This window comes from Drosophila arizonae, chromosome 3 (assembly GCF_054131065.1).
Source record: "Drosophila arizonae isolate 15081-1271.41 chromosome 3, UAZ_ARI_1.0, whole genome shotgun sequence".
NCBI lineage: Eukaryota > Metazoa > Arthropoda > Insecta > Diptera > Drosophilidae > Drosophila > Drosophila arizonae.
In genome coordinates, this window is record NC_142923.1 from 11,358,401 (window position 1) to 11,370,999 (window position 12,599).

The 12,599-nt window shown below is 40.4% G+C and overlaps 1 protein-coding gene across 26 annotated transcripts in view; it reads right to left on the reverse strand.

Moving 5' to 3' along the window:
• The window catches only part of Msp300 (Muscle-specific protein 300 kDa), a 122,089-nt gene that overhangs the window by 57,038 nt on the left and 52,452 nt on the right, over positions 1-12,599 (reverse strand). For 20 of the 26 annotated variants that reach the window (XM_089463473.1, XM_018001591.2, XM_018001583.2 and 17 more), the window contains 6 exons: positions 11,396-12,538; positions 10,221-10,397; positions 9,850-10,087; positions 6,842-9,624; positions 3,842-4,147; positions 2,175-2,326 (listed from right to left, as the gene is read on the reverse strand). In XM_089463473.1, the coding sequence (XP_089319599.1) occupies positions 2,175-2,326; positions 3,842-4,147; positions 6,842-9,624; positions 9,850-10,087; positions 10,221-10,397; positions 11,396-12,538 (4,799 nt within the window). The remainder of the gene's footprint in view (positions 1-2,174; positions 2,327-3,841; positions 4,148-6,841; positions 9,625-9,849; positions 10,088-10,220; positions 10,398-11,395; positions 12,539-12,599) is intronic. The other 6 variants (XM_018001584.2, XM_018001593.2, XM_089463478.1 and 3 more) reach the window with 2 other exon arrangements.

A 12,599-nucleotide genomic window follows, 5' to 3' on the forward strand; every position in this document is an offset into this window, starting at 1 on the left:
GAGTAAAGTGAGAAAGTAAATTAGAGTATTGAAATAATTACATTGTACAAATGATTAGCAGCTGTTTACTAACATCTATTAAATTGAATGCTGATATTACAGCTGGAAAAATCAATGAGTTACAGCTGTTGACTAACAGACACGTTTAACTTAACTGTTAATGCGCATGTTAATTGGAGCGCCTTACAGCTGTCAAGCAAATCTAAATTAATGGACAAGTGTCGACAGGAGGCCTTCAAGTGTTTTCCCGATTATTGGAGTCATCTAAAAGCCTATCACAATCAAGAAAATGTTTTATCGAAAACATTTAACAGCTCGCTAGCTCGCAATTAGCAGGCCACACACAGTAAATATTATCTGCCATCTACTTCCATATGGCATACGTCACAAAAACCTATTATTGTTATTCGGTAAGACATTTGGTTAAGCGCATGGGGAAATTAAGAAAGGAAATTAGCAGCTGCTGCTCTCGTTTTTCATGAAAGCCAACGGCAGCCGGATGAAAGAAAAATGTGTATAAAAATAAAATAACAAAAAATTCGGAACAAAAATACGCTGAAAATATATACTTCTTGTAGATAAACATACACATGTCTTGGGTGAAAATTTGTGTCAGTGCTGCATTAAGAAAGGCCGCGGCATGTTTTCTGATTTTTTTTTTCTCCGATTTTCTTATTTTTATCACTATTTTCTTTGAATACATTTTTTCCGTTTTATTTTTTGTTTTTCTTGACAAGCAAAATGTTTACGTGATCAACGACCAGCGCTGTTAACGTCGAATCGTGGTGAATTTCACTGCTGTTAATAAGCTGTTAAAGCGCCAAATGTTGCTGTCAGCAGCATGTTGCCAATATGCATATGTTTGAATGTGTGAGTGTGGCAAAAGTAATTGACAAATTGGCAAAGTTTTTTTTATTTATTTTTTTTTATTTCGCTTTGCGTCAAGCGCCATTAAAAAGAATTTCCGCCAAAAAAAAAAAAAAAAAAAAAAAACGAACAAGTTTTTTGTTATTGTTCAGAATCTTATCAACAGAAGGCGTATACTATATGGAATATAGTATATTTGCTATGGTTCAGTTAACAGTGCTAACAAGCTCCCTTCTAAGTGGACGTTAAAATCTCTGAATCATATAGCGTATATTGTGAACTACTTGAACGAATCTTTTATAATTATGATTATAAAATTTATAGCGTCAACGCTTTGTCTATTATCGTAACTGTCTTAGATAAGACGTTAAAACATTGGCACAGTTAACCGTTATCAGGCATCAGCGGGCATGCCCCGTCAGTTGATATGGCCCATTAATGGATGGGTAAACAGACTTTTGACCAGGCACTGTGTAATGTGCAAGGCGAATGTATTTTCTTTTCTTTTTTGAAAATTTAATGATCTAGAATTCTCAAGAACTTGACTTTAATGCTGCCATAGAAAACTTGTCTTATGTAAGTACCTCGTCTCGAGCTACACACCGAGCGTAACCAATGCCATGACGTCAGGGAGAGAGCTAGAGGTATTTAGAGAGAGATAGAGAGAGGAAGAGCGAGCCAGCGATTGTTTGGCATGAAATTTCGAGGGCTTTGCGGCTCAGCGAGCCGAAAACAAAAACTAAAAACAACTGAAAACTGATGTCACAGACTGCCATAAGCCAAAAGTTGTTCATATTACTCTTCTTAAATACATACACCTATGTAAATCTACCTCTCTCTAAACATACTTGTCTGGGTCTTGGAACCCGTTTAAATGATGTGATATAATATAAAAATAACTAGTTAATTTGGTAACATTAAATACAAATCAATTATAGAACGGAATGTTTTTATGCATCGAATTCGATTTCGATTTCCGTTCGATTTCCGCCGTTTAAAATCCGAAATTGTACAAACGTCACGGTAATAAATAAAAGTGTGGCACTTGTTTTAAATAATAAAATAGTATACCTATAAATTACTTAATGTATATCAAATACTATTTATATGTACAGCATTAGTTCAATTCGAAATCTTAGATTAAATTAGACACACATTTACAGATCATTCACGAGATCTTCTAAAGTCGAACTTAAACTAAATCATAACATACTCCTAAACCCTTGCAACTGTTCGTAATCATATTCGTCTATTAATAATTTTACTCTCATATAAATATACATAGATAAGGAATTTCGGGTACTCACTTTGCTTGCTGTTCAACTAACTTATCCACTTTGGCCTGTATGGCCTCCGCCGAGGGTTTGTGTACTTCCCCAAGGAATGTGAGGATGGATTTTGAGAGCGTTTCGATTTCTTTATGTGATGATTTAAGTTCATTTGATTCTTCACGCAGTTCCTAAACAGACAAACAAAAATATTATAAATTTCAATTAGTAGAACAAACAGCAGAAAACTAAAAAAAATTTTTGTTTTTTTTTTTTTTTGTTTTTTTTTTCTGTTTTCTTTAACGATTCGTTCGATCAAACGCAAACAAAACCAATAAAACTTACGCTAGGTTTTTAATTCAATTCCAGTTTATAAACTCGAAAAAACAAAAAAGCCAAAAAGCGAAGGTTAATACCATAAACAAAATAAAAGAAACGTTGTCTTGACTTTAAAGCAAACATTTCGTATGTATAAAAGAAAAAAAATAAAAAAAGAAAATATTTGAGGTAAGCTCGAAAGAAAACAAAATTAAAATTAAACAAAAAATAAAAGTCCATAAAAATAAAAACAAAAAGGTTTCTTGGAATTGTTTAACTGAGTAACACAACTTTTTTTAGTTTTTTTTTTTTTTTTTTTAGTTACTATTTATAGTATATAACAAGATCTATATATAACAAGTTTGCTAATGAAGTGTATTGAATGGCAGCTTGAGAGTTTCATGACTTGGCAGTGCTATAACTTTTTACATATTTTTATTTAAAGCTGAAAAGTTGCTAATTGATTTGTTTTCTCAGAGAATTTTAATATTAAATTTTTTAAATTTAATTGAACTAACACTTTTGGTTCTCTTATCTAAATTATATAAATGGCAAATTTAAACTTTTTTCGCAAATATTTTGCTTTAAATAAACTTCAGCTATTTTTAGCCTTTAAAAAATGATAAGGTATAAGTCTCTACTGATTTTTGTTGCACTCTAATCACAAACAACACAATGTTTAAAAGCAAAAATAATAATCTGTAGCCATGAAGTCATGCAATGAAAAGCAAAAAAATAACTCGGTTTGTTGATAGTAAAAAACAAAATCTAAATCAAAAAAATTCTGCTATTGTCTCAGTTGTATAATGGGCCAATAGAATAAATGTTTAGCTAGAAGCTGTGATTAGAAAAAAACAGACAAAAACACGTCAAAAGAAACTGAAAGTTACAAATTAGACTTTTGTTTTTAGCTTTTTATATAGTCAATCATTTACAGTTCGGACTGGTATCGAAGAGAAGCGAGTAGGGCGAGAGAGAGGCAAAGCCGTGCTTTTAGTAAGAGAGCGCAAGCTCTCTGTGTAGATAGGTTGCATGTGACCATGAACTTGGGCAGCAATATATGTATGTGTGTGTATGTAAACGTGTATATACAGGGAAAATAGTGTGTATGTGTGTGTGTGTGTGTGTGTGTGTATATATATAATGTCTGACATTAGCAAAACATTTGCGGCATGCCCAAAGCCGTTAGAGGAGGGGCCCAACTAAATGAATGAATGAATATACACAAACACACACACGCAAGCACACAGATGTATATATGTGCATGTATGGATGCGCACGTAGTAGCTATAATAAATCAATTAAGCTTGTGAGCTCATACATTAACCGTATGTATGTGTGTGGGTGAACTTGAGAGTGACTTCTGTAAAGGTAAATGTTAATCTCACCTGAATGGCATTCTTTGTATCTTCCAAATGACGTCGCGACCTTACAGTTGGGTCGACATTGCGGAACTTATCCTCCAAGCGACCTAATGCCTTCTCCCAGCCGTGCAGACCGTTCTCGAAGCTATCCCAGTGCTCGGCCAACTGTTGCAGCTTATCCCTTCTCTGCTCCAGGCTATGCACCAGGTCCTGCCAGTCACGATTTAGCGCTGAGTTCGCCTGCTCAATCAGCTGGCGATTGCGGGCGTCCGCTTGGCGTATAAGAGATTGCACTTGCTGATTCACCAGTGAGAGGTCACTGTTTTGGCTCTGTAACGACGTTGACGACAACAACAGCGACAACAACAATAATCATAACAACCATGTAACAGTAATATTGCAATAATAATGAATAACAGCTATAATCAACTATTATTATTATTAGGAATAGTTTTGGTTTTAACAATAGATACAGATACAGCTCGAAATTTTTGATCACAATTTTGATTATCGACACGGTTCGATTGATTGGAATTGCACAATGGTAAGTGATTTATGATTAGAAATTATTTGGGTATATAAGTAAAATATATATATATGTATATATTTATATTTATATATATAATATACATATAAATATGTATATCTATATATGCAAGTATAAAGCTACCTAAGTACTGTATGTGTGTGTATCTGTCGGTCCCTGTACTTAGCCTACAAATTTATTTCCCATTCAGATATTTTGAGTTATAATTGTAACGCCGCCTATGGTTCCACTTCGATTTCATTTGTTTCTCCTTTGACATTTCATCGCCTAAGCTTTGACATATGTATGTGTATGCGTGTGTATGTATATGTGCATGTGGCACAATCTTTTTCTTACTTCTTTATTTCACAATATGGAAAGTTATGTACTCTCTTAATTTCTCACCTAGACACACACGTTTGTATCCGCAGCAGCACTTCAATTGTATCTTTCTATATACATATATGTATATACATATAAACTTAATGTATTTCTTTTTGTTGATGACGTTAGCTTTAAATTTGTCTGGTTCTTTTCTCTCTCTGTCACTCTGTCTCTCTTTCAATTTGCGCTTTTCAAGCACATGGCATATTTTATTAGAACGTTCAAATATAACAAAGCTGCGCACAAAAACACAAAAATAACATAACACTATTTCTTTTTGTTTTTATATTTTGCTTTTGATTTTTATTGCTTTTGCTTTGTCGCCGATTCTTCACTTTATAAGCCGCATAAAAAATGTAGACGACCGCACAGTTAAACGTCTCAACTAGAAGTGAATTTCGAATACAAAATATACGGCATATGCCCAAGCACGAGTTAGAACCAATTTAAGAGAACTGGCGTATAGCTTGCCCCAAGAGCGCCGCTTAGTCAGATATAAAGAGAGCGAATTGCGACTGTGCGGTTTATCGCAAAAAAGAACGTGGAATGAACACGTTTACATGTGCACATACTGTTGAACTGACTACGGCCAAGGCCCAGCGGGCAAGAGGACAGCGGAATAGTATGAGAGAAACGTGTGGGCAGTTTGAAGCAATAATTTACTCTTGACTGCGTCACACTTGCTCACCAATACACAATACGCGCCATCCATACACTATCGCTATTGGCTTTACTATAAGCCGGTATGCCAACAACAACAAAACAGCTGTCCACTGAGAGCGCTGAGAGATGAAGTGTGCTCGCTCTTAAAGCTCGCTCAGTGCCGGGCACAAAAACAAAAAAAGTTGCTGTTAAACATGTGTTTGTTGATGTCAAACAACGTGGTTGTCAAAAGGGCTGGGCAGAGAGCGTCGAGCAGATTGAAATAAAAATAATATATGCTTCAAAGAAATTATTTAATTTTTTAAAAGTTAATCTACTAAACTGCTAGACTATGTACATATATCAGTTAAGATTTTAAATTTTTGTACACTCAAATTTATTATTCCATTCGCGCAGCCCTCACGACAAAACTGGTTTATTCCCTCTTTGAATTTGCTGATGATGTCATGAGCTACACTCGAACAGCTGGCCTTAAACATACATATACAAAATACTCCTATACATGTGCATATAAGTATTTATGTTGAAATTTTGTGTCTAAGCAGCAGACTTGATATTTGGCAGTCATTGATAAGCTTAACAAGTGCAGGTTAAAAGATTAACTCATTAATAAGTTTTCAAGGAGACATGATGAAAGTAAACAACCATTTGAAATGTGAGCTCGAATAAGAGAGCGGAGCCCGAAGAGAGCTTTAGCTCAAAGAGAGCGGAAAGTGTATGTCAGTTGAAGTTTATTGGTTTTGCCGGCCGGCAAATCATGTGCGGAGCCAAAACAGCTTGCACTCAACGTGAAAGTCATCTGCAGATACATTCTCTTACATACGTTGCAGATACAAATTCTTGTTTTGCAGTTTTATAAACGATGTTACGTTGTGTCATACTTAAAACAGGTCTGAACTGGCCATGTACACACGCGTCTATATATGTATGTATAAATGAGTGCATAAATACAATAAAAGGTTTTTAAAAGACTTAACATAATCAGATTGTCTGTCAAGGCTTTCTGATTCATTTAATATAGGATTACATATGGACGTTAAGTCATACAAATAAGAGACTCACAGTCGCATTGATCAAAAATTTCAAACGAGTCAAAATTTTCTTGAGTAAGAAAAATAAAAAATATAAATAATATATTTTTCATTTCTTCCCCAAATAGTTTTTCAAATGGATTTTAATTTTAATTTCCTAGTATTTTATGATTATCTTCTCAAAAAGAATAATATAATAATTATGGCAAAATTACTTTTTTACACAAAGCTTTTCTTTCCTACAAAATTGCATAATTCAAGCATCATAGGAAAAGCTTTAGTATTCCGTAAAATATTGTGATCTTCCAAGGTGTGCAGAGAAGTTATTTATCTACATCTACTCAAATTGATAATGTAAATCACTTAAAGCTCTAATCAGCTCTTCAAATAATTATTATTTGTCCTCTTTGATTAGCTCACCTGTACATTTCCAATGGCATGCGTCAGCTTCTGAATATTAAAGTGCAATCCGGCCAAATTCTGGACGGGCTCATCGATAAATTTAGTGCGCTCGATGGTGGCCTTGACGCGATCGATGGACTGTTGATACTCACGCCAGCGTTCCGCCTCTCTCTCCAGTTCGCTTTGCTGGGTCTTTGCATTGGCCAAGATATTGGCCAGTTTGGTTTGGAACTGTGAGAGCTCGGCCGACAGCTCGGATTGCTCATAGCTGTTGAGTGAGGACCAAATCTTGTCGGAAGCTTCCTGAATCTGCTTGTGCACCAGATTGCGTATGGGCGCCTCGTTGCCAAAGAAGATCTTGTGCTCCTCCAGGTCGTTTACAAGGTGCTCGTAGTCGATTCCATGCTGACTGTTCTGCAAACGCAGCTCAGCCTCGTGCACCCAATCGTTGAACTTGGCCACCAGCTGCATATACTCCAGACGCGAGTCGCGATTGTTCTTCAAATACTTCTCGCGCTCCTCCAGCTCATGCGGCAGCGAGACGACCAGAGAGCGACCCTCGGAGAGCATCTCGAGCAGAGAGCTGGGCATGCCCACGTCTGATTTGACGCTGTCGTTGATTTTGTTGAACTTCTGCAATTGGGATTCAATGTCCTTGCTGAGTGTATGATGCTTCTGCAATTCACGTTCCACCGACTCGGGATCACGATCGAGCAGGGGTCGCGACTTGGCCACGCCTTCGTTGTTGTGCAGCCAGTCCAGTATTTCGCTTAGCTCGGCAGCCATCTTTTTGTGGGACTCGAGCTGGAGCTGATGCTTCTGGCGCTGCGATTCGACGGCCTTGCGCAGATTTTGCAATTGATTCTTCAAGGATTGTAGCTGCTCCGTGATGCTGTTCTTGTCGGCAGCATTGCCCTCGGAGGCGATCTTCTGACCCTTATCATTCGCCGAGGCCAACAGACCCTCGCACTCCTGTATCTTTACAATGACATTGTCGTATTTGTTGATCTTGTCCTCGAGGCTGTCCGGGGAATTCTCGATGTCAATGATGACATCCGTGTACTTCATAATGAAGGCAATGATCTCGTTGATTAGCGCAATGAATTGCTCACGTAGCATCAACAGCTGACGCAGATGTGCCAACTGATCCTCAATCAACTTAATCATATCGTCCTGCTGGGCCAGGATGCTCTGCAGTTCGGGCAGATCGTCCATTTGCATGTCGCCCATTTTGTGCTTGCTATCCTTCAGCTCCTTCAGTATGCCCTCGTAGGCACCCAGCAGATCCTGCACATCCTCAATTCTGGAGCCAATGGGCCGATTCAGCTCCCTCATGCGCTGCTGTATGCTGCTCAGGAATTCACTGCAATCGGCCAACCGGTTCTTGGCATCCTTATACTTCTTGATGTGGTCGCCCAGCGTATTGGCACGATCATCGATTGTCTGCTTGATGCGGCTATAGCGATCCTTCATGTTCTTGATGTCATCGTTCAGCTTCAGCTTGTCCGCATTGCTCAGCGTGGGCAATATGCTCTTGCCCTGCTCGGACACATCGTTGATCACGCCGCCCATGTTCTCGGCGTTCTGCAGGAGTTTCTTGTAGTGGGCCAACTGCTCCTCGAGCACTGGCAGACTGGTGGTGCGCAGTTCACCTTCGGTTGCGGTCTCCATTTCGTTCAACCAGTCGCCCATCTTCTTCATCGAGTCCTCAAAGGCTTTGCGTCCCTGCAACAGATCGTCCAGGGATTTACCGCGCTTGCCGCTCTCATCCTTCAGCGTCTGATAGTCAGCGGCAATTTCATCCAGAATTTGCTGCAGCGCTGCCTTGTCCGCATCACCGCAATCCTTCATAATGTTGGCAGCTTGACGCTGGACATCAGTGAGGACGCTGTCATTGAATTGCTTGGCATCGTCGTCGTATTTCTTGTTCTCCTGGATCTTCTTCTCGATCTCAGCGGAGGTCAGCGGATGATAGACGGGCAGCTTGCGCACCTCAGAGATTTTGGCCTTCAGCCATTGACGCGCCTTGTCCAGATCATTCTCGAGCGCTTTACGCGCCTTGCTCGCCTCCAGGGCACGATCCAGCTCGGCCTTCAAGACGCCAGCCAAATTGCGATTTTCGCTATTCAGATTACGCAACGCGGACTCCAGCTGGGCATATTCCGCAGACTCCAGCTCGGGCTGCATGTTGGCAATGCGCTTCTCGAGCACATCGGCCAGCGATTGCTTTGCCTCGGCATCCTTCATCAGGCTCTTGATCTTTTGCTGGCGCGCCTCCGCATCCTTGGGCGAGAATCCCAGAGCAGCCGGCGCTTGCAGCTCCTCGATTTGCTGCTTCACCCATTGCTGCAGTTGATCGATTTCACCCTTGGCTCCATCAACGCCCTTGTTGGTCACATCCAGCAGCTGGGCCTTGCGATCGATGCGCTTGCCCAGATCGGCAAAACGACGATCCAACGACTTCATTTGCTCCTCCACCTGCTGTCCATCCAGATTGCTAATGACTTCAGCCACCTGGGCGGCCTTGCCCTTCAGCTCTTGTATCTTCGGATGTCCCTGCAGCTCGTATTCGTTCTTAATCTCATTGATGGCCGCCATTTTCTGGGCACAGTTCAGACCAGAACCGCGATCCAGCACGTCCATGCGCTTGATCAGCGTATCGAACCAGTTCTGCACATCCTGCATGCCCTGGCGATAGCCATCGATGATATTTTGGCCCGCCTGCTTCTTGGCAATGGCATCCATGAGCTCCGACTCCAGCTTGTCAATGTTATCATCCAGATCGGTGTCCTCATCGCCTACTGTTGGCATAAAGAAAGAAAGTTAGTGCGAAATACTATGCAGAAAACTGCATCAAATGTGATATTTAGAGGAATACTAAGTTATAAGACTTTATTGAAAATAACATTAATTTAACATTCTGTTTTCCTTTCATGTTCAGTTGCGTTGCCCAGCTCAAGACTACACAGTCTATTCAAATACTTTCGCATACCTTAAACAAACTTTTTAATTTTCTAGCAACTTACATGATCCTGTCATTTCGAGCATCAGCTGGGAGCGCTTGTCCCCAATAGAGTTCAATAGATCGTTCATGGCAACGAGCTCTTGTTGCGCGGCCTCCGGACGCAGCTTGCACGGACGCATTAGCCAATCGGAGACGGAGCTCTGTTGTTTCTTAACCCAATCCTGCAGCTCGGCGCGCTGTTTCTGCTGTTGCTCCAGTTCGCTAACGGATGCAGTCAGACCACCCAAGTGGGATTGCACCTAAGCATAAGTAATGGTAAAACAGAATTAAACAAAGATTCGAGTTTATGTTGTCCTCATCGAGTGTGCAAGAGTTTTAGTTCTAAGTAAGGAGAGTAAAGCCGACGCCATTGCAGATTAGAGTACCCCTTACCTTAGCGGCGAGTGCATTCAGCTTGCTCACGTGTGCGCTATTCAGCTGTACTATGCGACGATAGTTTTGAATACGCTCGTAAGCAATCGGATCCGACAGCGCCTCATTCACATCGCTGAGCTCAACGTCGAGATCGTTGTCATCCTCGGTTGAGCTCTGAGTCTTTGGCGGCGGCTTCTTTATATTTGGTTTTTTTTTTTTTTTAGAGACGAATGCAAAGCGAACAGGCAGGCGGCGAGCAAGGTGGGCGTGGTAGTGGGTATTTGTTTTTAATATGCAACAACAACAACAACAGGAGTTACGGTGCGGCAAATCAATAAAAGTTAGAGCGGTGTTTGGTTGGGAGTAGTTGGTACAGTTGGTGGTAGTTGATCAAATTGGTGTAGTTGGTGTTATTAGGTATAAAAGTAAATTTGAAAATATATAAAATAAAAATTAACAAAAAATGTTGCAGTAAGGGTATTAAAAATAAATAAATAGGATTCTTATTAATGTACAATTTGGCGAATAGATGGAAAGAAGCTAAGATAAATCATACCCTGTCTAAATCTAAATTGATAGGTAACTATAAATCAAAAACGTAGCTATAAGTCTGCTGGCCTTTTATCCGTTGTAAAAAAATATTGGTCCGTCTGTCTGCAAATCTATAGACACTTAATATTTGATATTTTTAGCATAATTTTCTATGTATCCTTAATTCATATTATAAATTAAATATCACGAAAGGTCGTGATGATTCAATATTATTAAATTTTGAGATTTTAGGATTTTAAATAATGTAGGAAATGGACATAGAATGCGCACATATACCCAAAAATAAATACATCGCCAATCCATGTTAATGAACCACAAACAAAAAATGAGATAACTTTATTTTGTACACTGAGCTATTAAAGATTTCGTTTTATACCTTGCTGTGGTTAGACAATGAAATTATCAATTTATAAGCCAATCAAACATATAAATTAAAATGTCCATTAACTATTTCTACTAAATTTCGTATATCCTACATAGCCCTTTTCTCTCCGTCTATTTCGCCAATTTCGACTTTAGTTAATATTTTTACTAAATGAAAACACAACAACTACCAATGCATATAATCTCATAAGGCATATAATACCAAATGTATAATAAATACCAATAATTAAGGCAATTAAATTGAATATATAACCCACCTGATCCAGCAGATCTTCAAGCTTGGCGCGCACCATCAGTTCGCGTTCGGGTATGGCATGCATGGCCGTCTCCAGGGGCGAGCTGGGTCGGCTGATGGAAGCTGTGGCTGCTTCACAGGCCTGCACGGCCGCTGCCAGCCTGGATTTCTCGTTGTTCAGTTTATTTTGCATATCCTGAGCGCACTTGAGTTGATTCTGTGCCAACTCCAGGCTAGTGGCCGGGGCATCCAGTTCGGTTTGTATGATGGGCTCATAGGCCTCCAGATTGCGCATGATATTGTCCAGTGTATCCTCGTACTCCTGGAACTTGGCCAGCGATTCGAGCAGACGATTCTTGATCTGCACCGACGTCTGCAGCAGCGAGTTGTAGCTCTCCTGTATGTTCTTCAGCTGCGACTCGACAGTCGGACGTATGGCAGGCGTCGTGGGCTCATAGCGCTTAATCTGCGCCTGACCCTTGGCATTCAGATCATCCAAGTTGGTCTGATACTTTTGAATCTCGCTCAGCAACGCTTCGTGCTGTTTGATTTGCTCCTGAGTTTGTTCACGATTCGAAATGAAGAGCGAATTGTGCGCCATCAGCTGGAAGGAGATTTGCAGCAGCCATTTCTCCACGTCCTGCAGACTTTGGTGATAGCCATTATAGTCGAGCATCTCCTGCTCCAGATCGCGAATGTAGCCAGCACAATCGTTCTTCAGCTTATCGCAGCGCGACTGCAAACGATTGACGGCATCCACCTCGGTGCCCAGGTCACGTGCCTCCGACATCAGCTGCTCCAGATCGTTGCCCTTCTGCTTGAGCTCGTTGCCGAGCGTCTTGTAGCGCTCCAGCAACGTTTTCATCTCGCTCAGCTCGCCCTTTGTCTCAGGCGCTATCTTCAGGGTCTTCTCGGTTTCGATTAGCCATTTGTCAAGCTTCTCCTTATTGGCTGCGAAATCATTCCAACGATTTTGGGCTTGCTTCAAGTCGCTGAGCTTCTGTTTAACAGCCAGGCCCAAGGCATCCCAGTCCTCTCGCACCTTGGTCATCAGCTCCCGCAACTTCTCCTGCTTGTCCTCGGGTGTTATATTCGAGGCCTTCGAGTAGGCATCTTGTACCATGACCAGCAAATGTTGACCCTCTGGCAAATGGGAGGCCAGTGACTGCAATTGAATGGAATAGTTCTTTAATAAAAGTGAAATAGATAGATCAATCGAAAAACTT